Here is a 26,756-nt window from a genome sequence, read left to right on the forward strand (position 1 = left end):
ATTTGGCTCGTCTGCAGTCAGTTTGCTTTAGAGAAAGTATTAGAACCTCTCGTTTCTTCATTTGCTCATCTATAAAACATAGAGTTTTTCTGTTTGTTTTTCAGACAGTCTCACTCTGTTGCCCAGGCTAGAGTGCAGTGGCAAGATCTTGGCTCACTGCAACCTCTGCCTCCGAGGTTCAAGTTATCCTCCCACCTCAGCCTCCTCACGAGTAGCTGGGACTACAGGTGAGCACCACCTCGCCCGGCTAATTTTGAAGGGGGGCAGGTTGTGTTTCATCTTGTTTTTTTCTTTCTTCCAGTGGAGACAGGGTTTTGCCATCATGCCCAGGCTGGTCTCGAACTCCTGGGCTCAAGCAATGCACCGGCCTTGGCCTCCCAAACTGCTGGAATTGCAGGCGTGAGCCACCGTGCCGGGCCTGAAGAATAATTTTTACCATTACAGAGTTGTAAGCTTCAGAGAAGATAATACATGGTAAAGTGTTTTTTTATGTTTATTTATTTATTTTAAGATGGGGTCTCATTCTGTCACCCGGGCTGGAGTGCAGTGGTGCGATCTCAACTCACTGCAACCTCCGCCTCCCGGGTTCAAACGATTCTCCCGCCTCGACCTCCCTAGTAGCTGGCATGGCAGTACAGGCGCACACCACCATGCCTGGTTAATTTCTGTATTTTTAGTAGAGACAGGGTTTCACCATGTTGGCCAGGCTGGTCTCAAACTCCTGGCTTCAGGTGATCTACTCACCTTGGCCTCCCAAAGTGCTGGGATTACAGGCGTGAGCCACCACGCCCAGCCTAAAGTGCTTTTTTAATTCCAAGCTTAAGAAAATCTTGGTTACCAGTTGATCTTTTGGTTTTAAGCTAATTTTTTTTAATTTTAAGAAATTTGAACATTAGTATAACTATGCATGGTAGGTTGAACATACATATTTAGGTCCACTTGTTCCTAAATCCCCACTGCAATGACAGGAAGTGGATTCTTTTGTTTGTTTGTTTGTTTGTTTGTTTTTAAATAGCATAAGCCGGTGAGGATGAAGAGAAAGAGGATTGAACAGCAAGTTTTGGGTGCTGGAAAGTAGGTAGACTGTAATTGAATTAACAGACCCAAGAAGTCTGGATCCTAGATCAGCAGTAGAGAAATCTGAGAAAAACCCAATTTTCATTGCTGAACAAGCCCTGCAAGGCTGAGAAATTGGCACGAGGAGGCCTGGCACCGTGGCTCACGCCTGTAATCCCAGCACTTTGGGAGGCTGTGGTGGGCAGATCACTTGAGGTCAGGAGTTAGAGCCCAGCCTGGCCAACATGGTGAAACACCATCTCTACTAAAAATATAAAAATTAGCCAGGCTGAGGCGGGAGAATCACTTGAGCCCAGGAGGCAGAGGTTGCAGTCAGCCGAGATCACACCACTGTACTCCAGCCTGGGTGACAGAATGAGACTCCATTTCAAAAAAAAAAAAAGATTAGAGAGAAGTTAATAAAGAAAACTTTTCTGTTGGTTTTGTTACAGCATACATCAAAATTTTATTACAGTCTTGACCGGGCGTGGTGGCTCACACCTGTAATCCTGGCACTTTGGGAGGCCAAGATGGGAGGATTGCTTGAGGCCAGGAGTTCAAGATCATCCTGGTCAACACAGTGAAAGCCCATATCTTAAAAAAAAAAAAAAAAACAGTCTTGCTGCAAGTGTAAACCCACTGGGAATTCAAAGATTTATACTTGGTAGGGACATTTTCTAAAAATTTATTTTTTATTACAGTCTGCCTATGTAGATTAAACTGCACGCTCTTAAGTATACAGGTTGATGAATTTTTACATTTGTACACATCTGTGTCTTAACAACCCAATTCAAGATATTAGAACATTTGCAGGCCTACAGAAGCCCCCCTGGACCCCTTCCCAGGCAATACACCCTCTCTCCACCCCGAAAAATGTTGGCCACTCTTCTGACCTCTATCTTGATAGAGACATTTTCTAGGAGAAGAAAATGATTAATCACTGTTAGACAAAATAGAAAAGAAAAGAATGTTCCATTAAAGGTCACTGCACTCTTGACTGACAAATGACCATCAACTGAGTGAGTAGAAAGCTAGTTTCCCAGTGTAAATCTCAATGCTCTTAAATTTCAAAAGAAAAATGCTCAATGCTCAAGCATTTATCAGAAATGCTAGTTTCTTTCCAGAAGGAGGTTCTTACAGAAAGATATGGTCTCAGGCCAGGTTTGAGAGCATTTTCCTTTTATGGGAGCAAGGGAGGAAAGGATGGAGGGGATCCAGGACTGAGACCCCACACCCATTTCCACTATCTACAGCCTAGTGTTTATGATATAGGGACAGGCACACAAAGAATAGTCGGAGTTTCAGCCCATCCCTCCCTTGTCAGGCATCCCGCTGCTGAGACCTTGTAGGTCCAGGGGTTCTGATGCAACATTCTGCATCTCTTGCTCATTGATTTCATGTCTGATTGTCATGAGAAAACTGTGTAAGGGGCTGCTGGACTGTGAGAAACTCTCAAAAGGGTGCTGTGCCTTCCAGGATCAGCTGTTTCCCTGCAGGCTTCCTCTTAATTAAGCATCCTGCTCAGTATGTGTTTGTAGAAAGAGACAAGTTGCTCCAGAATGTTCTAGCAGAAATATGTCAGCCTTAGGAGTTCAAGACCAGTCCTGGCAACATAGCGAGACCCCTGTCTCTGTGAAAAAAAAAAAATTTTAAGTAGCCAGGCATGGTGTCATGCTCCTGCAGTCCCAGCAACTAAGGAGGCTAAGATGGGAGGATCATTTTAGCACAGAAGGTCAAGGCTGCAGTGAGCAATGATTGTGCCACTGCACTCCAGCCTGGGAAACAGAGCAAGAACTTGTCTCAAAAAAAAAAAAAAAAAAAATTCTACACACACACACACAAAGACACACACACAGCTTCATTTGAGCCTTTGCCTTGCAAGGGGGAGGGGGTTATTGTTTACAGTTGACAGCTACCAAGTAGCACTGGGCTTTAGCAGAGAAAGGGAATTTATTACAGTGATAAAGGGATGCCTCCAAGAGTGGACGACCCACTGGGCCTTGGAAAGGGTCTGGAGCTGGAAGCCAGAAAACCATCAGAATTTCCCTGACTCTGCTCTTCTCACTCTCTCATTCCCTCTTTTTCTATACACTGGCTTTTGTCTACCTCTCCAACTCACCTCACAGAATATAGCCATGCGAAATCCCCCTTTCTTCCTAGTTTTAGCCAGCCTCAGAGACTAATTCCAATGCAACACGGTCAAATTAACAAATTGGGCCGGGTGCGGGGGCTCACGCCTGTAATCCTAACACTTTGGGAAGCTGAGGCGGGCAGATCACTTGAGGTCAGGAGTTCAAAACCAACCTAGCCAACATGGTGAAGCCCCATCTCTAATAAAAACACAAAAAAATTAGCCCGGCATGGTGGCGTGCATCTGTAATCCCAACTACCTGGGAGGCTGAGGCAGGATAATTGTTTGAACTTGGGAGGCAGAGGTTGCAGTGAGCCGAGATCACGCCAGTGCACTCCAGCCTAAGCAATGAATCGAGACTCTGTCTCAAAACAAACAAACAAACAAACAAAAAAAAAACAAAATCAGTAACTCACGGAGTCTCAGTTCACATTCTCAAGAGAGAATTTGATTGGTCCAACCTGAATCCTACGTCCACTGAAGAACGGTAGAACCCGCTAGCCATGGCTGTGGGGGTGGGGCGTGCAGCACAAAGGTGGCTGCCAGGGACCCACTCTCCTGACCAGGAACTGGCTGGTCAGGCAGTTCCTAGAAAAATCAGACTGGGCAAAGATGCCAGCAATTATCCTTGACTGTGAGGATATTTCCTTTTGGAAAATCCAGTACCCAACTCACAAACAAAGTCCTTCCTGGTACTAAAATACCATGACAAACACTCCTATTGACTTAAAGGGGTTATTCCTCATTCAGCTTTGAACTCCCCACAATGCCTACCCTGTGTCTTCAATCCATGGCTGCTTCTGTATTTTTTTTTAATGTCTTGAAGAGCAACAAACTTTTCTAGCACAAGAAAATCTTTGCATATCATTACATATGTTAAAGGTAGATGGATGGCCAGGTGTGGTGGCTCACTCCTGTAATTCTAGCACTTTGGGAGGCTGAGGTGGGAGGATAGCTTGAGATCAGCCTAAGCAGCAAAGCAAGACCCCGTCTCTACAAAAATACAAAAGTTAGCCCAGTGTGGTGGCGCGTGGCTCTAGTCCCAGCTACTTGGGAGGCTGAGATGGGAGGATCATTTGAGCCCAGGATGTCAAGGCTGCAGTGAGCTGTGATCATACCACTGTACTCCAGCCTGGGCAACAAAGCAAGACCCCGTCTCTCTAAAAAAAAAAAAAAAAAAAAAAAAAGGTGGTGGATGGAGGGGGAGAAAAGCCAGGCTAAGGAGGGATTGAAGAGGAAAGACATAAAATGCCCAAATGTTAGGGGTGTGTACCAACTGGATATTAGCCAAAAACTTGAATCATGGCCCTGAAAAGTCTAATACCAGTCAATGCAAAATGAGAATTCTACTTATAAAAGTGTGATTTATATAGTTTTTGATGTGTCTAAAGCATCACCAGCGTTCATAGAGTTCCTGCCTAATTCCCCCATTCAGTCACCTTAAGCATTGACTCCACTCCCTGTGTTGAACAGAACTAATGGAGAAAGTAATCCATGTAAATGACAGAGGGAAAGAGAAACGATAGAGAATGATAGAGGACAAAACCTTAGATATGAGGGATATTTGAGATTTCTTACGCCAATAAATGTGAAAAATCAAGTAATGGGGCTTTGTTTTCCCAGAAAATGACAACTTGCCAAAGTTGACTCAGGAAGAAATAGAAAAAAAAAAAGTCATCAAAAGTCATATAATTTGGCAAAATGGAAAAATATATGCATATCTATATCTATATAGAGAGGGTCTCACTCTCTCACCCAGGCTGGAGTGCAGCACCTGAATCTCGGCTCACTGCAGACTTGACCTCCCTGGCTCAAAGGATCTTCCCACCTCAGCCTCCCAAGTAGCTGAGACTACAGGCACATGCCACCATGCCCGGCTAATTTCTTTTCTTTTGTTTTTTGGTAGAGACAAGGTTTCTCGATGTTGCTTAGGCTGGTCTTGAACTCCTGGCATCAAGCAATCCTGCCACCTCTGTCTCCCAAAGTGCTAGGATTATAGGAGTGAGCCACCGAGACCAGCCTATTATTAATATTATTATTATATAATACTAGGGAAAGTATAAATATAGACCAGCAATTTCATTTCTAGTGTATACCCTAGAGAAATGTCCATACGTAAGACAAGGAGCCATGTGCAAGGATACTTCCTGCCATATTGTGTGTAATGACAAAAATTTAGTAACAACTTAAAAGTTGTACATGGCATGGAATGAATGAATTAGATCTATAGGCATCATAACAGACCTCAAAAACATAATGTTGGGCCTGGCACAGTCTCTCATGCCTGTAATCTTGGCTACTTGGGAAGCTGAGGTGGGAGGATGGCTTGAGCCCGGGAGGTCTAGGCTACAGTAAGCTATGATTGCACCACTGTACTCTAGCCTGGGTGACAGAGCAACACTCTCTTAAAATAATAATAATAATAATACTGTTGAAATGAGAAAAGCAAGTTTTAGGATATCAGTACAATGTGCTAACATTTATATAAGTGAAAAACATACAGATAACCATTTTAGATATTATTCATAAATTTTATAGTAAAAATGTAAGAAATTATTGGAAAGATACACATCAAATTCATGACAGTTATAGACAGGGGAGAATGGGAGGGGACCTTATTTCTATTTGCAATGGTCTAATAATTTCTATTTGTAATAGTGTGATCTATTTTTTATTTATTTATTTATTTATTTATTTATTTATTTATTTAAGACCGAGTTTCTCACTGTCGCCCAGGCTAGAGTGCAGTGGTGGGATCTCGGCTCGCTGCAACCTCCGCCTCCCGGGTTCAAGCAACTCTCCCGCCTCAGCCTCCCGAGTAGCTGGGATTACAGGCATGTGCCACCACGCCAGGCTAATTTTTGTATTTTTAGTAGAGACGCTTGAACCCAGGAGGCAGAGATTGCAGTGAGCGGAGATCGCACCACTGCACTCCAGCCTAGACAGCAAGAGCGAGACTCCACATCAAAAAAAAAAAAAAAAAAAAAAAAGAAAGAAAATAAAAAAGAAAAGGAAAAAAATGCCACAATACTAAGTCATTAATTTAATGCCAGGTGGTGGCACTATGGATGATAATTTTTTTCTTTGTAATTTTTGTGCATTTTTGTTTTTAATATCTTTGCATATCCACACGGATAGGTATTTTAAAATACAGTCTGGTGAAAAATAACAGCCAATTGCAGATCTATATGAATAATGTGACAATATTTGTGTTAAAATCCATACACAATAAAAACAAAGCTATCTTCTATGGCTATATCTATATATATCCATATAGATATAAACATATAAATTCACAGCAAAAGATCTAGAAAGATATATAGTGTTTTAGTCCATTTTCTGTTGCTTATAACAGAATACCTGAAACTGGGTAATTTGTAAAGAAAAGGAAGTTATTTCTTACAGTTATGGAGTCTGAGAAGTCCAAGGTCAAGAGTGTGCATCTGGTGAGGGCCTTCTTGCTGGTGGGGGACCCCTGCAGAGTTCCCAGGCAGTACAAGCCATCATATGGAGGGGGTGCTGAGCTCCTCCCTTGCTAGCTAAGGTCTCTCTCCCTCTTCTTATAAAGCCATCAGTCCCCCTCCCAAGATAACCCATTAATCCATTAACCTATTAATCCATGAATCCATGAAGAGATTAATCCATTCATAAGGGCTCCACCCTCATGATCTAATCACCTCTTAAAGGGCCCACCACACAATACTGCCACATTGGGGATTAAATTTCCAACACATGAAATTTGGGGGACACATTCAAACCATAGTTCATATTAAACAGATAATAATGGTTAGTTACCTCGGCGGAGGGGCCTAGGATGCGAGTCAAGGTCAAAGAGCATTTGTACCTTATCTGCAAAGTTTAAATATTTTGCAATAATTCGCGTGTTATTTGTGTAAGTAAAAATTTAAACACAATTTTTCAGAGACAACTGCCCAGACCAGCTCCAGGGTTTGGCCGTCAGATCCCCTGGTGCATGTTTCTGATCAGATCAATTTCTTCTCCCGGAGACACCCAATCCGGGTCGTATGGATTACCTGTGGGTTAACCAGGGGTCTCCGGGTTAACCATCCAACTCAGAGTAAAGTTTCTAAAAATGCGTTTTGCTCTAATACCTATTCGGAACCAACCTGGGTCTAAAGACTGGAGCAAGTGTTTATTTTCCAAAACACGGCTTTTTAAAATAATTCTATAGGGATCACCTTGAACACACGTTAAGCAAAAAAAAACCTCAGCGAAAACGCCTCGCAATGTCCAGATTAAATGCAAAAGCAAAAGCATTAAGTAGCTTTCTGGCACAAACACATTGCAGCTGGGTAGCGTGGCCGAGCGGTCTAAGGCGCTGGATTAAGGCTCCAGTCTCTTCGGGGGCGTGGGTTCGAATCCCACCGCTGCCAGGGTTGCTGTCTTTTTGTCCCCGCTGCATACACTCCCGGCTCAGTTTTGCGCGTGCCATCAGCGCCCCCTGCTGCAGGGCGGGGCTCACGGCCTGCATGAATGGCGCGGCGGAGGGGGCGGAGCCGCGTGCACCGGGGCGGGGCATTGTGGGTAAGAGGAAACGCTGGGGCCGGCCCGCTCCCCCCCACGTGTCCGCCGGAGTTTCTCCACCAGCAACATGGCCGCCGCCTGAGAGGAGAGCCGGGCCGCCGCCGCCTCTGCAGCCCGCGGGTAACTGGGCCGTTGCCGCCGTCCGCGCTCGGCCCCCGCGGAGAGGTGAGTCCCGTCTTGGCAGTGCCCGAGCTGGGGCTTGAGCCGGATCGCACTCACGACGTGGGCCTGGGCTAGATTCCCGAGTAGGCCAAGGAGGCCCGCGCCGCGCTGTGCCTAGCAGCTGGAGGCCTCTCGGGACTCGGGCGGGGAGGAGGGGCAGCCGGCTCCAGGCCGACCCCGGACTCTGACTTCCTTGACCTGACACCTGGGAGTTGGGGAGGCCGCGGCCGACGCTGGCGGCGGTGACTCAGGGTCCAGCCGACCTGCCCCATCCGGGCCTGGGAGGCCTCCTACGGAAGAAACACCTGTCCGCGCGTCGGGTGTAGTGGCGGCTCGCGGCAGGGACTGCGTGGTGGGCGTGAGAAGGGGGGCCTGACCACCCGCGAGGGAGCAGAAACCCATTGGACAGCGAGGCTCGGGATCGGCGGCCCGCCCCGATGGGCAGGGAGGGCACCTGCGCCTGCCGGAGCCCCCACTTCGCAGCTGAACCGGATTAGCCTCTGCCCGGCGAGGCCCGGGATTCCTCATTCATTTATTCAGGCAACCATTCAGTGTTTACTGAGCCAACTCTGTGTTCCGGATACAGCCCTGACCATTCGGTCCGAGGAGGTGTCAGTAAACAAACAAGGTCGTTCCTTTGGGTTAGCTTTAGAATTCCTTGGGCTTGGAGGCGGAAAGAAGAGATCTTAGCGATCTCCACAGTTTCCTCATCTGTGAAATGGAGATAATAGAAATTCCTACCTCATAGGGTTGTGGTGACGGCTCAGTAGAAACCGGGTGACGCTCCTGCTTGCAGCGTTTGACTTGTGGCTTAGCGTCATTACCCGCTTACGTTGGCAGAAAACATGTTGTCAAGTAATAACAAACCTTCCCAGAGGTTACGTTTATTAGCGTCCTGTCCTTACTCTTCCCCGCAGGGGTCTGGAGGTCGGTACTTAGTTTCCCTACTTTAGGGATGAAAATAGGGTGGAATACCAAACCCAGACAACTCAGGTGGGTCACAGATGCCAAGCAGCTGTGGTGGGATTTGAACCTGCATAGTTTTGCTCTCGAGTCCAAGCTGTTACCCACTTAACCATACTGCCGTTTATCAGAAAACCGTGCAGTATAGTGGTTAAGAATAAGAATAAGGATCTTTGACATAGCGAGACCCAAGTTTCTGTCCTCATTCCACCTTGGATGAGTTGCTTATATCTGAACCTCAGTCTCGTCATTTCCAAATTGAAGATGATAAATCTCTATTGATAGGGCTAATGAGAAGATTAAATATAAAGTATTCTTTGTACTATATTGAGTGTCAACTTCGTGCCAGGCACTGTTCTAGGTATTGAGAGAACCAGCAGTGGATTTTTTTTTTAAAGTAATGCTCCCCATAACAGCTTTGATGAAGTAAAGTATGATTGTCTGCATTTCATAGTTGAGGAAACTGAAGCACCGAGAAGCCTTCATGGAGCTTACATTCTATTGCAGAAGACAAACAACACCTGAGCAAATAGACCAGGTAGTTCCAGATTAAGATGAGACCCACCAAGGAAAGAAAACAGAGATGTGGTAGGGCCTGGGAGGAGGTTGGGGGAGGCTTTTAAAATAGGGTGGTCAGGGAACCTATCCTCTCCTGCAGGCGGTGATGATATTTAATAAAAAGGAGCAACCTTGGAAATCCCTGTGGGAGAATAGATGATGTGCAAAGGACCTGGGGTGGACTGGGGCTTGCCTTGTTGGAGGCCCAGCAAGTGGCTACCAGCCTGGATGGTGAGGGGAAGACAGAGACAAGATTATGTAGGGCCTTAGGTGGCTCATGGAAAGGAGTTTGGGTTTTATTTTATGTGACAGTGGCAGTTGACAGGTCTTAGGCAGGGAAATAATATGATTTACTTTTTTTTTTTTGAGATGGAGTCTTGTTCTGTCGCCCAGGCTAGAGTGCAGTGGCAAGATCTCGGCTCACTGCAACCTCTGCCTTCTGGGTTCAAGTGATTCTTCTGCCTCAGCCTCCCGAGTAGCTGGGATTACAGGCGTGCATCACCACGCCTGGCTAATTTTTGTATTTTAAGTAGAGACGGGGTTTCACCTTATTGGCCAGGCTTTTCTGGAACTCCTGACCTCAGGTGATCCGCCTGCCTCGGCCTCCCAAAGTGCTGGGATTACAGGTGTGAGCCACCGTGCCTGGCTTTGTTTTCCCCCCAGTAGAGATAGAGTCTCACACTGTGACCCAGGATGGAGTGCAGTGGTGTGATCATAGCTCACTGCAGCCTCAAACTCCTGGGTTCAACCAATCCTGCTGCCTCAGCTTCCCAAGTAGTTGGGACTGCAGGCCATGCCAGGCTAAAATTTTTTTTTAAAGAGAGACCAGGGGGTCTCACTATGTTGCTCAGGCTGGTCTCGAACTCCTGGTCTCAAGCAGTCCTTCCACCTAAGCCTCCCAAAGTGTTGGGATTACCAGCATGAGCCACCATGCCAGCCTGATTTACTTCTTTCCAAAGACTCACTGTTGCTGGGAGACTTGGAGGTAGGTATAAGGAGCCGTAGGGAGACTTGGATGAGTGCTTTTCACATTGCAGGTTAAAATTTATTAGTGGGAAGTAAAATCAATTTAAGGGAATTGAAGCTAGCATTTTTTGTTTTGAATGAAGTAGAAAACATCACTGCCTGACATATAGTAGGGACAGTTATGGTTATGTGAAACCTTGTTTCAGTTATGCAACTGTATGTATGTTCTGGGTTATTTATATGAGATGGATTTCTTACTGTGGTGGATCTTAGGCTGAAAACTTTGAAAGCCACTGAGTTGGATCACCTCGGCCTGGAGGATGAAGGGAGGTGACACTCTTTGTATCAACCCAGATGTACTATCCAGAGGAAGGAGCCCCAGCTCTCTAGCTGACAGGGCACCTCAGCCTCCCTGATCCCTGGCAGGACAGAGGCCAACAGGGCATAGCAATAGCCAAGAAAGAACAATTGCGTCTTGGGAACCTCCCAGGCCCCAGCCTCTCAGTTGTCCACTGCCCAGCTGCAGAGAAGGCAGGAGCTTGACATATCTGTGGCACTTGGCAGCCGGTGCAGATGGGGTGAGGCCTTGGGCTCTCCGCTCTACACTGCCCTCTGTCTGCACAGCAGACAGTCGAGATGCACTGAAACTGTCCAGATGCGACTCCTGATTTTCATTCCATCCTCCATCTCTGGGACTGTTACGATAGCTGTTTCCCTGAAGTTTCTCTTTCTACCCGCTCCATGTCTTCCTCTGCCCGAAATCCTTCTGTAGCTTCCTATTAAATAGCATTCCCATGGTTCATTTATTTAGACAACAAACATGTATTGAGTGCCTGCTGTGTACTAGGCACTTGGGGTACCACAAGGGACAAAATAGACCAAAATCTCTGCCTTCACATAGCTTACAGCTTAGTGGCAATAGAGATGGGCACAGATGCAGAGCTGTAAACTGTCACATGGTGATAGACACCTGCTATGGAGAAAACCAGAGCAGAGAAGGGAATTGAGGGGTGGGGGAGGCAGTTTGCAATGTGATTTGGAGAGGGAAGGTCTTAGCCATAAGGTGACATTTGAGCAAAAACCGGAAAGAGGTGAAGGGGGGACCATGAGGTTATCGGGGGGGTAGAGCAGCTACAAAGCCCCAGAAGTGGGTTTGGAGCAGAGAGGAGGGTAGGAGGCTTGTGGGAGATGAGGTCTGGCAGGTCAAGGGGCAGGAGATTGTTTAGGGTTTACATGGGATGATAAAGACTTTGGCTTTTGTCTAGGTGTGGTGGCTCATGCCTGTAATCCCAGCACTTTGGGAGGCCAACACAGGTGAATCACTTGAGGCCAGGAGTTCGAGACCAGCCTGGCCAATATGGCAAAGCCCCGTCTCTACTGAAAATACAAAAATTAGCTGAGCGGATGGTGCATGCCAATTATTGCAGCTATTTGGGAGGCTGAGGCAGGAGAATCACTTGAACCTAAGAAGCAGAGGTTGCAGTGAGTCAAAATCACGGCAAAGCACTTCAACCTGGGTGACAGAGCAAGACATGTCTTAAAAATAAATAAATATTAGATAGTTCAAATGTTAAGTAGATCAGACAAAAATCATGCTGGTCTCAGCCGGGCGCAGTGGCTCACGCCTGTAATCCCAGCACTTTGGGAAACCAAGGCGGGCAGATCACCTGAGGTCAGGAATTCAAGACTAACCTGGCCAACATGGCAAGTCCCTGTCTCTACTAAAAATAGAAAAATTAGCCGGGCCTGGTGGTGCATGCCTGTAATCCCAGCTACTTGGGAGGCTAAGGCAAGAATCGCTTGAACCCGGGAGGCAGAGGTTGCAGTGAGCCGATCGTACCACTGCACTCCAGCCTGGGTGACAAAGCAAGACTCCGTCTCAAGAAAAAAAAAAAAAAAAAAATTCATGCTAGTCTCACCCAAGAGCAGAGGTTTGGGAACTGCTGAGGCCTGGGGGTGCCTGAGTACCATCCTACCTATGACCACCCCTCTTCTCTTTGGGTATGTGAAGGGGCAGACCAGCTGAAATACTCAACCTGCCCCGTGGAGACCTACAGCCTTCCCTCTTCCTGGAATTTCTCCTCCCCTCTGTTGTCATGGCTTGCCCAAAGCTCTCTCTTCTTCCAGGCGCACCTCACGTGCCTCCTCCCCAGCAGAAAGGCCTTTCCCGCCTCTCAACTCCCCTACCTGTACCTGTCACCTGAGGTCAGACAGCCTGGATTTGAAGTCCAGTTCATCATCCTGCTTGCTATGTGACTTTGGGTCAAAATGCACACAGTATCTCTGAGTTCCAGTCTGTTCATTATAAAACAGTGACAATCACCACACCTCATAGGGTCATTGTGTTGAATACAGGACAGAAGAGTGTGTGAAGAGGTCATTTTTAGACCAAAAACACAGAAGAGTCATCTCACTCACGATTCGAGTTAAAGTCAGCTTGAAAATCAAATATCAGAGAGCTTTGGACTGTCTGTCTTCCTGTTCAACTTCTGGCTCCTCTTTAAAGCGTCCCCAGGGCCCTCAGTTCTCCAGTGTTTTAATCATGGCTGGGACCAGCCAAACTCTATCCTTCTGTCTGGCAGTGAATTCTCTGTGAGCAGAGAAGAAACCATTAAAGCCAGTCATTTGCCTTTCCCCGCAGGTGCAGCCCACACGTGTTGGCTTGGTCTACCCGCTTGCACCCGCTGCTTGAGTGTTTCTTTTTTTCTTTATTTCTTCTGGCTGATGGGGTATAGGGTTGGTCATCCATTGTTGACTTCCATGTAGATGTAGAAAAAAGGTCGGTTGGTTGGTTGTGGGCTCCCCCTCCCAGTGCAGGGCCTGTTGCAGAATAGGCACAAGGAAATGTTGGTTGAACGACTGATGGTCCCAGTCTCTCGCCCTCCTTTGCAGATCGAGCTGAAGGACTGCGCGGCTGGCTCTCCTCTAGTATGGCCAATGAAGAGGATGACCCAGTTGTACAGGAGGTAACTGCTGCTCTCTGTCCCCTGCCGCCGGGGCTACAGGCAGTGGAATTGGGTCCTTTCCATGTGTCCTCAGGCCAGTCTGGGACCTGTTGATGTTCTGGGACCCCTAACCCTTGCTGTTCCCTCTGCCTGGTCCCCTCTGCTGTCCCCCAGACCCCTGCGTGGCTGACCTCTCCCTTCCTTCAGGTCTCTGATCTGGCATTACCTCATCAGGGAGGCCTTCCCTGACTGCCCTTCCACACCCAGCTCCCCTCCTGCACCCTCCTGTGCCTCTCTCTGCCCTTACCTTGGCCGTAACTCATACTTGGCCTAGCCCCTGTCATCCCCTAGATATCAGTTGATTGCTTTCTTTCCCGTCCACTGCTGTGCCGCAAAGCCGAGTATAGTGCCTGGCACCCAGGTACCCGGCGACTATTTGGTGAATGAATGAATGAATAAATGGGCTCCGCAGTCCCTCCTTCCCAGGCTTACACAGATGTAGTCATTCAGCAGCTGTTCACTGGACCACTGTGTGCTGGGGGCTGTGACACATCAGTGAGCAGGGCAGGGTCCCCTTCCCTGGGAAGCTAATGGGCTGTGGGCAAGACTGATGAGGCAGGAGTCTCCGGGTACAGGCAGTGGGAGGCAGATTTCCCTTTTTTTTTTTTTTTTTGGAGACAGAGTCTTGCTCTGTTGCCCAGGCTGGAGTTCAGTGGCGCCATCTCGGCTCACTGCAACCTTCACCTCCCAGGTTCAAGCGATTCTCCTGCCTCAGCCTCCTGAGTAGCTGGGATCACAGGTGCCCATCACCACACCCGACTAATTTTTTTTTGAGGCGGAGTCTCACTCTGTCTCCCAGGCTGGAGTGCAGTAGTGTGATCTTGGCTCACCGCAGTCTCTGCCTCTGGGTTCAAACGACTCTTGTGCCTCAGCCTCCTGAGTAGCTGGGATTACAGGCGCCCGCCACTACACCTGGCTAATTTTTGTATTTTTAGTAGAGATGGGATTTCACCATGATAGCCAGGCTGGTCTCGATCTCCTGACCTCAAGTGATCACCCACCTTGGGCCTCCCAAAGTGCAGAGATTACAGGCATGAGCCACCATGGCCGGCCCAGGTTTCCCTTCTAAGAGAAAGCTGTTGATAGTAAAACTCACCTTTCAGAATCCTTTTAACCCAGGACTTAGACCTTTGGAAGGCAAAAGGCAAAAAGTAACTGCATCTGCCTTCAGCCTCCTTATATGCGGAGCCTGACCTCCAGTGGGAAGGGCAGGGGCAAGGAGAAGGTCCTCGGAGATTTGGGGGATGTTCCTAAGTTATTAGATGTGAGTTATTTAGATGCATTTAAGCTGCATCTACACTGCAGTAGCAGGAGTTACAATAGGGGGGTTGGTGATGGGATAGAAGAGTCCGAGGGACTCCGAGGACAGAGGCAGTGCCCTCTGCAGCCAGGGGGCCTGGAATGCTTCCTGCCCAAGTTGTGCCTCAGCCAAGTCCTTGGAGGAGCGAGCAGTCAAGGCTCAGGGGAGGCATGTGTGAAGGGCTCTGTAGGTATAGGGAAAAGCATGTGCAAAGGCCCAGGGGCAGGAGAGCATGTGGTTTATAGGAGGAGTTAGGAAGCAGGAAGGTAAACTGCTGCGTGGCGGGGTGGGGGTGGTTAGTGTTGGGAAGAAAGGAAGTGGAGCCATCAGTCACAAAGGGCCTTGCAGACCCCCTAAGAAGGGGTGACAGGCTGGTCCAGGAGGGGCAGGTGGAGGGCCCAGCCAGGAGGCACAGGCATAGGTGAGCCCTCACCTGCCTGCCTCTCAGAAGAGCATTTGCCCAGGCTGTAGGACGTTTCCCGATCAGTGCGGCCCCAGGGAAGATGTGTGCTTACTGGGGAATTGTGAACTTGGGTGGGGGTACCAGGTGAACTCTTGCCCTGGTTCCCCTGGGAGCTTTCAGGAGGGATTCCTGAATATACCCAGTGTGCAGCCTTGGATCCCCTTGCTTTTAGCATGAGCTGAGCTATTTCCTCCTTCCCCAAACTGCTTCCCTGAGCCACTGCCCTTAACTGAAGCTGGAAGCGCTGGCATAGCCCGGGGAGGTCAGCACTGTGTCCAGTCTCCCGGTTAAGTCGTCTTCCCTTCTTCCCAGATCGATGTGTACTTGGCCAAGAGTCTGGCGGAAAAGCTGTATCTATTTCAGGTAATTATGGGACTTGAAGGTAAAGAGGGGAGAAGCAGGTGTGGATGGGTGGTGTGGACTCAGGAACACGGGCAGGAAACGATGGGAAACCTCAGCTAGGGTTCTCGGTGTGGAGAGTGTCATGGGGTCTCTTTGCTTTCGTGGGTGGGTTAATATTGGTCTCATTTCAAAGATGGGAAAACTGAAGGAACACAGGAGAGGCAGAAGTGTGCAGCAGTTAAAGCTGGGGCTCTGGGGTCAGACCGGATTGAGATCCAACTCCATCACACCATAGCTGCGAGACCGTGGGCAAGTTTCTTAATCCTTCTGTGCCTCACTTTCCTCACTTGCAAAGTGGTGATGGTGATAATGCCTGCCTCATAGGTCCCCAGGAGGACAGGCTGAGTCCACAGTGAAGTGTTTAGGATGCCGCCTGGCAGAGAGTTGGTGCCAGTGATGATGGCCGCTGTTGTCATGGAGGCTCCAAGGGGCAGCTCCATGGCAGCGTCTGTGAGCCCTCAGTCCTGCCAGCTGCGAGGGCCCCGGGTTGCTACCTCTGCCCCCTCCCCTTGCTGCTGGGCCAGCAGCTTGTCATTGTGGCCAACACGTATTGAGCATTGACCGTATGCAGACTGTTGAAAGCATTTACCTCAGTTACCTCTTTAACCCCACAATAACCCTATGGTGGTGATTATTACATTTTATAACCGATATATTGAGATAGAATTTACACACCACACAGTTTCCCCATTTCAGTGTGTAATGCAATGGATTTTAGTCTACTCATGGGGCTGTGCAACCAGCGCCACAGTCTGTTTTGGGACAGTTTTGTCCCCCTTTAAAGGAACCCCATGCCTATTAGCGATCAGTCTGTGCCCCCCATTCCCACGTCCAACCCCAGGCAACCATTCCCCTTATTTTCTGTTTATGGTTTTGCCTATTCCGGACTTTTCACATAGCTGGAATCATGCAGTATGTGGCCTGCTGTGATTGGCTGCTCTCACTTTGCATGATGTTTTCAGGGCTCATCCACATGGTAGCTATAGCCTGCATCAATATTTGAGCTTTTCTTTTTTTGTTTGTTTGTTTTGAGACACAGTCTTGCTCTGTTGCCCAGGCTGGAGTGCAGTGGCTTGACTGCGGCTCACCACAACCTCCGCCTCCCAGGCTCAAGTGATTCTGCCTCAGCGTCCTGAGTAGCTGGGACTACAGGCACGCGCCACAAGCCCGGCTAATTTTTGTATTTTTAGTAGAGATGGGGTTTCACTATGTTGGCCAGCCTGGTCTCGAACTCCTGACCTTGTGATCTGCCCTCCTCGGCCTCCCATAGTGCTGGGATTACAGGTGTGAGCCACCGCTCCCAGCCAATATTTGATCTTTTACTGATGAATAATGTTCCATTGTATGGGAGACCACAGTTTGTTTATCCATTCATCAGCTGATGGGTATTTGGGTTATTTCTACTTTTTGGCTATTATAAATAATGCCACTGTGGACATTCACATAGAAGTTTTTATGGTGAACGTGAATTCTCATTTCTTCTAGGTATATGCCTGGTAGCAGAATTGCTGGGTGTGCGTTTAGCTTTTTGAGGCACTGCTGGGCTGCTCTGCCCCATGTTACCTTCCCACAGTTAGAGTCAGTGTTCATATCCCATGATGCACATGAGAACGTGAGGCATAGGGAGGCCTTCACGGGCACGGAGGCCTGGAGCACGCCACAGCAGCGATGTTGTAAGCCTGTGCTGGGAGGGCCTGGCCTCCACTCCCTGGGGTTCACCCTTATGGGCCGTGGGAATGGGGCCTGTCCTGTGTGCCTGCTCACCCTGCTTCCTTGACTGGCTGCAAAGTGATGGTGGAGGTGCCAGTGACCCCCGTGTGTCCAGAGTTCCAAACCCTGAGCCACCATCGGCTCTGTTTGCCTCCTCCGTGCTCACAGCGGCCTTGGGAGGTGAGGATGCTTAGCCTCAGGGAGGCGAGGTGCCTGCCTGAGTCCACAGTTAGCAAGGGGAAGGATGAGGACTGGAAGCCAGGCCTGTGATTTCAGAACCTGCGCCCTTCAGCCTTCCCACCCCCAGTCAGGTGATCTCAGAACTGCCCCCAGCCCCAGCCCAGGAAGCAGGGAGGAGTCACGGCTTTGCTGTGTGAGTGAGCTTTTAGGAAATGACCGTCTCCTTGCGCTAGAATGTAGCTGATCTGAAAGGGCCTATTTTCCGCACTGCCATGCCTCCACCAGGCTCATTCTACAGGCTGTCGTGAGACCAGGCAGAGCATTTGAGGAGGGGTCAAGACTTTGACTCCTTCACCTGAGAGAGAGAGGGACAGTGTACTGTGAGGACAGATGTGGACAGGAGCCCCTGCGTGTTGAGCGCATTGCTGTGTGAGCCATTCACATAAAGATAAGAGCGGGCCATGGCTGCCTGGCTCCCTTTTCCAGCATCTTGTGAGGAAGCTCACACAACCAGATAAGGAGAGCGAATGGGATCACGAATTTCCACCTGCCCGTCGTCTGGCCTCAGCAGTGAGCAGCACGTGCCGGTGTTGCTTTCGCTCTTAGCTTCCTCGTGGACTCCTTTTGGTCGTCCTTCTCTCCCCGGATGGCCTGTCCACTGGTAGTTAGGCCCTGGACCCCCATCCTCACCTCCCATGGCCGTGCTCTGTGGGTTCCTGGAGCAGCAGCGTGCCGGTTTGGGTTCCTGTGTGTAGACACGTCCCTCAGAAGTCAGAGACATCCTGCAATGGCCCTTTGGAAGGAGGCCGTGGGGAGCTGATGAGAATAGGGCTGCGGGTGGAGACTGGCAGGGGTGCCTCATGGTAGGGCTGGGCAGCTTGTACCCTTGTGGTAGGGTAAGGCCAGTCTCTGCTTGGGGTGGGCTTGGAGATAGCTGTTGATTCTTGGCCAGGGCCCAGCTCTGGGCATGGCTGGGCAGAGTGGACTTAATGGCTCCCTTCCCCTCCCCAGTACCCTGTGCGTCCAGCCTCGATGACCTATGATGACATTCCGCACCTCTCAGCCAAGATCAAGCCCAAGCAGCAGAAGGTGGGGCTGCTCCCTGAGGGCTGTTGGGGCCGAAAGAGAGGGTGATGAGGGTGGGAGCTGGTGGAGGCGAGAAGCTCAGAGAAGGAGTCATTGGAGAAGTAGGAGAACCAGCAACTCCCAGGCCCTTGAAAGCTGAAGAAGGAAAGTGTCCAGAAAGACAGGGATGGGCAGCTCCAGAGAGGCCAGGGACGCATGAGGCTGATGAATGAGAGAATGGGGCCAGATGTGAGCTTAGGTTCCCAGGATAAGACGAGGGCGGGCGGGTGAACATGGAGTAGGTCTGATGGGAAGAGAATCTAGTGCCTATCCATGGAGGGTCTGCAGCTCTAGCCCCTCCAGCCACATGGAAGTGCCGTCCCAGTATTGCCAGTTCTGCTGGCTTTTCAAGAGAAGTGGGAAATAAGGATTTTTATGAGAAATCTCTTGATTTTTAAGTGTTGGCACCTAATTTAGATCTTTGGGAGTGAAGTAGAGGACAAACAAGATTACAGGACTCTCCACTTCCTTCTGACATTTTTGTTGGAATTTGGGTTTGTGACCCTTGGTGTGGACTGAAGTCCAGGGGCCCCTGGGGACATGTGTCAGTCTCGCTTCCGGGCAGGGACCTGGTTAGGAGGTGGCCATGGCGGGGTTGGGGTGTCCCTTGAGGAGCCATGCCTTGGGGTCCTCATAGCTGGTGGGGGTGCTTGGTGCCTCCAGGTAGAGCTTGAGATGGCCATCGACACCCTGAACCCCAACTATTGCCGCAGCAAAGGGGAGCAGATTGCGCTGAACGTGGACGGGGCCTGTGCCGATGAGACCAGCACGTATTCCTCGTGAGTTTCCGGCCCCAAGCCTGTCCGGTTTCCCTGCGTTCACACAGGAGCCTCCGAAAGACCTTAAAGATATTGACCCCCTTTGCCCCGTCACTGGGCTCCCCACCAGTGTCCCCGCCTTTGGAGGGCTGGGTCTGTCTCAGACTCTGCCCTCCTGAACTAGCTGGTCCCAGAGCTCCTACCCACTCCTCGTCTCTTGGTCTACAAACAAGGCCATGGGTTTTCTCATCCCCAGGCTGCCCTCCTGAGACCCGCGTAGGCTGCCCTGCGGCCTTGGTCCCTGGCTGTGGCACTTCAGAAAGTGTCTAGGGGGTAGGGTGCGCTGTGGCCACAGGCCCTGGCTCGGAGCTGCCTTCCCCTGTGACGTTGCTTCTCCCTGTGCTCCAGGAAGCTGATGGACAAGCAGACCTTCTGCTCTTCCCAGACCACCAGTAACACATCCCGTTATGCCGCTGCACTCTACAGGCAAGGTACCCGGGGCTGGGTGTCCCACGGTGGGGACATGGCATTGGGGGGGGCTGGGCAGGGAGAGTACCTCCCCGGCCTGGTGTCCATCTCCCACCTGCGCTGAAAGCTAGACACCTGTGGGGGCCGGGCAGGTGTGGAAATAACAGAAATGACACATTGTCAGGGGACTGGAAGTGGCCACCTTTGTGGACTGCTGGCTGGACACTGCCTGACCAGATGGGGTGGGGCTCCAAGTTCATTTGTCCTCCCGGGACACAGATACATACAAGTAGCTAACATAAGTTTGGGGACAGAATTTTGTCTTTAAATATGAAGCTTATGACAGAGCAATTCCATTCCTAGGCAGCATCTATCCAAAAGAAATGAAAACATGTGTCCACACAAAACCATACACAGTTGTTCACAGTAGCATCTTCATGATAGCCAAAAAGTGGAAACAACCCAGATGCCCATCCGCTGTATTCATGGAGAAACAGAATGTGGTCCATTCACGCAATGGGATGTTATTTGACCATGGAAAAGAATGAAGCAGTGATGCTACCACGCAGATGAGCCTTGAGAACATTGTGCTAAGTGAAAGAAGCCACATGCTTCTTCACTCGCAGCTACACGCTGTGTGATTACGTCTCAGTCAGTGACCGACCACATACTCAACGGTGGTCCCATAACATTATAATGGAGCTGAAGAATTGGCTTACCTAGTGATGTCTTAATGAGCCTGACCCTGTGTAAGCCTAGACTAACTCGTATGTTTGTGTCTTAGTTTTTTGCTTGTTCGTTTGTTTTTGTTTTGTTTTGAGACAGAGTCTCGCTCTGTTGCCTAGGCTGGAGTGCAGTGGCACAGTCTCAGCTCACTGCAACCTCCGCCTCCTGGGTTCAAGCGATTCTCCTGCCTCAGCCTCCCGAGTAGCTGGGATTACAGGAATGCACCACCACACCTGGCTAATTTTTGTATCTTTAGTAGAGATGGGATTCTGCCACGTTGGCCAGGCTGATATCAAACTCCTGACCTCAGGTGACCTGCCCACCTCGGCCTCCCAAAGTGCTGGGATTACAGGTGTGAGCCACCATGGCCGGCCTGTGTCTTAGTTTTTAGTAGAAAGTTTAAAAAGTTTAAAAAAAAAAAAAAAGGTCAAAAGCACATAGCTGGGTGTGTTGCCTCCTACCTGTAATCCCAGTGCTTTGGGAGGCCGAGGCAGGCCCAGGAGTTCCAGACCAGCCTGGGCAACATAGTGAAATCCCTTCCCTACAAAAAATACAAACATTAGCTGGGCATGGTGGCACATCCCTTAGTCCCAGCTACTGAGGAAGCTGAGGTGGGAGGATTGCTTGAGCCTGGGAGGCGGAGGTTGCAGTAAGCTGAGATTCCGCCATTGCACTCCAGCCTGGGCAATAGAGCAAGACTCTGTCTTGAAAAAAAGCATATACAATAAAGATATATTTTTCATAAATTTATTTATTGATTTATTTTTTGGAGAGGGAGTCTCACTCTGTTGCCCAGGTTGGAGTGCAGTGGCTCAATCTTGGCTCACTGAAACCTCTGCCTTCCGGTTTCAAGCAGTTCTCCTGTCTCAGACTCCCGAGTAGCTGGGACTACAGGTGCACACCACCATGCCCAGCTAATTTTTGTATTTTTAGTAGAGACAGGGTTTTTGCCATGTTGGCCAGGCTGGTCTCGAACTCCTGACCTCAGGTGATCCACCAGCCTTGGCCTCCCAGAGTGCTGGGATTATAGGCATGAGCCACTGCGCCCAGCCTTTTTTTTTTTTTTTTTTTTTTTTTTTTTTTTTTATAAATTTAGTGTAGCCTAAGTGTGCAGTCTGTATGAAGTCTACAGTAGCGTGTAGTAATGTCATGGGCCTTCACATTCACTCACCACTCACTCATCCAGAGCAGCTTGTCCTATAAGCTGGTTTTAGTCTTTTATACTATACTTTTACTGTACCTTTTTTATGTTTAGGGTTTTTTGCGTGTGTTTTTTTGTTGTTGTTTGTTTTGGGGTTTTTTTTTTTTGGAGACCGGGTCTCACTCTGTCACCCAGGCTGGAGTACAGTGGTGATCATAGCTCACTGCAGCCTCTATCTCCTGAGCTGAAGCAATTGCCTTCCCTCAGTCTCCTGAGTAGCTAGGACTACAGGCCATGCCACCACATCTGGCTAATTTTTTAAAAAATTTTTTGTTGAGGTGGGGTCTTACTATGTTGCCCAGGCTGGTCTCGAACTCCTGGGCTCAAGCGATCCTCTTGCCTCTGCCTCCCAGAGTTCTGGGATTACAGATATGAGCCACTGCACCCAGCCTAGGTATATTTAGATACACAAATACCATTCTGTTACAACTGCCTACAGTATTCAGGGGAGTAACATGCTGTACAGTGTGTAGCCTGGGAGCAATAGGCCATACCATACAGCCGAGGCGTGTAGTAGGCTCTGCTATCTGGGTTTCTGTGAGTGCACTCTGCGATGTTTGCACAATGATGAAATCACCTAAGGATGAATTTCTCAGAACGTATCCCTATTGTTAAGTGATGTGTGGCTGTATGTGAAATGTCCAGAATAGGCAAATGTACAGAGGCAGAAAGTAGATTAGTGGCTACCAGGGACTAGTGGGAGAGTGGAGTGGGGACTGCCTGATTCTTTTTGTGGTGATGAGAATGTTCTAAAATTGGTTGTGCTGGCTGCACAGCTTTGTGAATATGTTAAAATACATTGAATTATGGCCGGGAGTGGTGGCTCATGCCTGTAATCCCAGCACTTTTGGAGGCCGAAGTGGGCAGATCACCTGAGGTCAGGAGTTCGAGACCAGCCTGGCCAACATGATAAAATCTCATCTCTTCCAAAAAGTACAAAAAATTAGCCAGGCGTGGTGGTGAGTGCCTGTAATCCCAGTTATGCAGGAGGCTGAGGCAGGAGAATCGCTTGAACTCAGGAGGCGGAGGTTGCAGTAAGCCGAGATCGCACCACTGAATATCCTGGGCAACAGAGTGAGACTCCATCTCAAAACAAAAATACATTGATTAGTATGCCTTAAATGAGTGGACTATATGGTACGTGAGTCTTGTCCCAAAGCTGGTAAAAAGTACAAGGCGCGGCCGGGCGCAGTTGCTCATACCTGTAATCCCAGGACTTTGGGAGGCCAAGACGGGCAGATCACAAGGTCAGGAGATCAAGACTATCCTGGCCAACATGGTGAAACACCATCTCTACTAAAATACAAAAAAATTTAGCTGGGCTTGGTGGCACACACCTGTAGTCCCAGCTACTTGGGAGGCTGAGGCAGGGGAATCACTTGAACCGGGGAGGTGGAGGTTGCACTGAGCTGAGATCATGGCACTGCACTCTGCACTCTGGCCTGGGTGACAGAGCGACACTCCATCTCAAAAAAAAAAAAAAAAAAACAGTACAAAGTGCTTAAGTATTTAGTCTCAAAAGCAATGAACGAAACTAATCTGAACACTTAGGAAACAAAACGGGATAGGATCAAAAGTAGTGTCATATAACTCGCGCGTTCTGTTTAGAACCCATGTCTCAAGCATGTAATTCTTGAAAGCCACATCCCTTGCAGCGGGAGGGAAACTCATGATCTTTATCAGAGGCCATGTGGACACTCCACCCAGTTCTAGCAGGGCCTCTTCTCCAGCCACAGTGGCACTAGTGGACTTCCTAGTGGAACGGGTGGGATTTTGGCAGGAAAAGATGGAGGATAAGAAGGAGAGGAAATCCAGGTGTGTGGGGTGGGACAGTAAGGCTGAGCTGGCCGAGGCCTGGAGGGTAAACAGCAGGGCGAATTTGATGAGGATTAGCTGCCTAGTGTGGCAAAGCGAGCAGCTGGGGAGAGGGGCGTGGAACCAGACTGGGAGGTGGGACTGAAGGAAGTGGCTTCGAACAGAAGAGTCCAGGTTCCTGTCCTAGTCTGGGCTGTGTGCTTGCTGTGTCCAGCAGGCCAGGTGGAGTTGGGGATGGTCCCTGGCCTGGTGGTCCCAAGACTCTAGGATTGGGGGCTGCAGCGGGAATGGGAGGCGGTTTGATGGTGGGCCTAGGCCTTCACGGGACTTGGTGACTCTCTTGAGCCAAACTGGGTGGGTTTCTAGAGTTGAGTCCAAGCCCTTCTTCCTCCGCCAGGTGAGCTCCACCTGACACCTTTACATGGCATCCTGCAGCTGCGGCCCAGCTTCTCCTACCTGGATAAGGCTGACGCCAAGCACCGGGAGAGGGAGGCGGCCAACGAGGGTGAGTCCGGGATCCCCAGCCCTGCTGCCTGCCTGCCTTCATCCTGGTGGGATGGCTTGGTCCTGGGAAGAGGGATGGGATGATAGGATGTTTAGCAGGATCCCTGGCCTCTACCTACTAGATGGCAGAAGCACCCACCCCACAGTTGTGACAATCAAAAAGGTCACATTGCCCAGTATCCCCAGGGTAAAGGGGCAAAACTGTCCCCGATTGAGAACCACTGGCTTAGGCAGCTCCCTCTGTGAGGAGAACTCCCAGCACCCCGGCCTGAGGCTTCCCTGGCGGGTGGGGTTGAGAGAAGGGAGGTGGAGGCTCCCCAGGACTGCAGTCAGTGGCTTGTCTCTCTTGCAGCAGGGGACTCTTCACAGGATGAGGCGGAAGACGATGTTAAGCAGATCACGGTGAGCCCTGGCCCCTGGAGGAGGAGGGTGCTGCCTGGGCGGCAGCAGGACCAGAGACCAAGGGGTAGCGGGTCTTCACAGAATGCAGGTGGAGCAAACAGGGTCCATGCTTTTGAGCCTTCTTGCTGGGCTATCTGGAGGGAACACCCTGAGTTGTTCCAGCTATACACAAGATGGAAGCCCTGGCTGGATCCAGGAGATGTGTGCCTGGGGCTTGGCTAGAGTCACCTGGGAGCAGGAAGCTGGGGCCAGGAGCCCTGAGGACCCGCAAACCAGCTCTGCCATGAACCTGTATCTTAACAGAGCCAAAGTCAATTAACTGTGATTCTATCCTCTTTATGGGGCACGGATGAATAGTTTTCGTTTTAATAGTTATTACTGAATTTTAAAGATTTTTCAAAGAATCTTAACCTTCCATTTATGGTTTGTAAAGTTTTCCCTATTTAAGCATATTTAGATTAAAATGAGTAGTACCAAAAGAAAAATGCTACACGTAGAATGATGATACACAAGTATGGCTAGAGAGTGGTGAGTGTTTGGATGCCCTTGAGGACCGGGGAACACGGGCATAATGGACATGGAGGTGGCGCAGGGAGCTCATCCTGTTCTCTCCGTAGCTTATTAGGACCTTAGAAACTCCCTTCCGCTCTGGGGAACTTAGAAAAGGCATCCTGGGCCTGTCTGCTTTAAGGACTCTGCTGGCTCTGGCGCCTGGGACTCTAATCCCCCTCAAGCCTCTGGGCTGGGCAGGCACGAGCAAGTATAAGCCGTTCCCTGGCGTGTGCAGGCAGCTCTGGGAGGGACACAGTTGGAACGGAATTTAAACGACCTGTGCTAGGAAAGGAAGGGAGAGTGGAAAACCCCTATACGGAGTTCTCTGGTCTTCTGGCAGGGGCTGAGACGGCAGCCCAGCAAGGGTCACAGGCCTGACGGTATGACCTCTTCCCCTTCCCACCGCAGGTGCGGTTCTCCCGGCCGGAGTCAGAGCAGGCCCGCCAGCGCCGTGTGCAGTCCTATGAGTTCCTGCAGAAGAAGCACGCAGAGGAGCCCTGGGTCCACCTGCATTACTATGGCCTGAGGGTGAGCGGGGCTTCGTGGGGTCCTGGGGGAAACACCTCAGTGCCCGGAAGGGTCATGGTGTGGCCTCCGTGTCTCACCTTGAACTTAAGTCAAATTCATGAGTCATAGCCACAGATAGAGGATCGAGTCCTGTGGGCAGTTTACACTTCACTCCAGCCGAGCCACTTAGCGTGGGCCCCAGCAGAGCAAGAGAAAAAGATGCGAGTCCTTGGTTCCCTGGGTGGGGTTTGGCCCCTGGGCATGGGCATCTTGCTGGGCTTGCAGTGGGGCTAGTGCCTGGTAACATATTTTCGCTGCAGCCCAGGCCCTAAACGCAGGCCAGATGCATTCTCCGGTTCTGTCCTAGAGAGTCGGTCATGTGTTGCCACCCCAGAGTTCCCAGCACACCTGCCCAGGGGATTTTCTTACTGTACTTGGTTTTCATCTGGTACGCTGACTTTATTTACTTTTATTTTTATTTATTTATTTTTTATTTATTTATTGAGACAGTCTCATTCTGTCACCCAGGCTGGAGTGCAGTGGCTCGATCTCAGCTCACTGCAACCTCCGCCTCCCGGGTTCAAGTGATTCTTCTGCCTCAACCTCCCAGGTAGCTGGGACTACAGGCACCTGCTAATTTTTTTGTTTTTGTTTTTTTAGTAGACATGGGGTTTTGCCATGTTGGCCAGGCTGGTCTCGAACTCCTGATTTCCAAGTGATCTGCCCACCTCAGGCTCCCTAAGTGCTGGGATTACAGGCGTGAGCCATGACCACCTGGCCCTGGTGCATTGATTTTAGAACCTAACCCTTGAAACTGTGTACTGAGTGAGGGATGCTTCCAAAGACACCATGGGCCAGGGCTCCCAATATTTTCTGGGGTGGGGAACAACTCCTGATTTCTCTGGAACCTTCTTGGAAGAGATTTGTGTTAACAGACCCTTAGACTCGGGGTCAAACTTCTAGACACTGCTGTTTCCTCCTGTGTGACCTTGGGCATGTTAGCTAACCTCTCTGAGCCTCAGTTTTCTTAATTATAAAATGAGAGTAGTAATAATAGTACCTACCTTGCCAAGTTATTTTGAGGGTGAGATGGGTTAGTATATTTACAGTCAGTGGAACAGAGTCCACCACATCCTAGATGCCCAGTGAATGTTAGCCATCATTTTGTCATTGCTGGTGGTGTGCCTGTGTTATAGACAAGGCATCGAGGCTTGGGGGCTGGGGCTGGGCAGGTCATAAGGCCAGGAAGATGAGTGG

At 49.6% G+C, this 26,756-nt stretch overlaps 1 protein-coding gene and 1 non-coding gene across 4 annotated transcripts in view; both read left to right on the forward strand.

The window, feature by feature from the left end:
- The first annotated feature begins 7,499 nt into the window (after positions 1-7,499).
- TRNAL-AAG (transfer RNA leucine (anticodon AAG)) lies at positions 7,500-7,581 on the forward strand. The gene has a single exon. It is a non-coding gene; the product is annotated as a tRNA-Leu (tRNA).
- The window catches only part of POLR3E (RNA polymerase III subunit E), a 37,200-nt gene continuing 17,955 nt past the window's right edge, over positions 7,512-26,756 (forward strand). Inside the window, exons 1-9 of one of the 3 annotated variants that reach the window (XR_010152305.1) lie at positions 7,512-7,897; positions 13,274-13,347; positions 15,462-15,512; positions 18,453-18,530; positions 19,230-19,345; positions 19,733-19,815; positions 23,932-24,039; positions 24,391-24,440; positions 25,401-25,520. Coding sequence is in view for 2 of the 3 variants with exons in the window: in XM_016928666.4 (XP_016784155.1) it covers positions 7,678-7,897; positions 13,274-13,347; positions 15,462-15,512; positions 18,453-18,530; positions 19,230-19,345; positions 19,733-19,815; positions 23,932-24,039; positions 24,391-24,440; positions 25,401-25,520 (900 nt within the window). In the remaining variant the exon portion in view is untranslated. The remainder of the gene's footprint in view (positions 7,898-13,273; positions 13,348-15,461; positions 15,513-18,452; positions 18,531-19,229; positions 19,346-19,732; positions 19,816-23,931; positions 24,040-24,390; positions 24,441-25,400; positions 25,521-26,756) is intronic. The other 2 variants (XM_016928667.4, XM_016928666.4) reach the window with 2 other exon arrangements.

This window comes from Pan troglodytes, chromosome 18 (genome assembly GCF_028858775.2).
Source record: "Pan troglodytes isolate AG18354 chromosome 18, NHGRI_mPanTro3-v2.0_pri, whole genome shotgun sequence".
Classification (NCBI taxonomy): Eukaryota; Metazoa; Chordata; class Mammalia; order Primates; family Hominidae; genus Pan; species Pan troglodytes.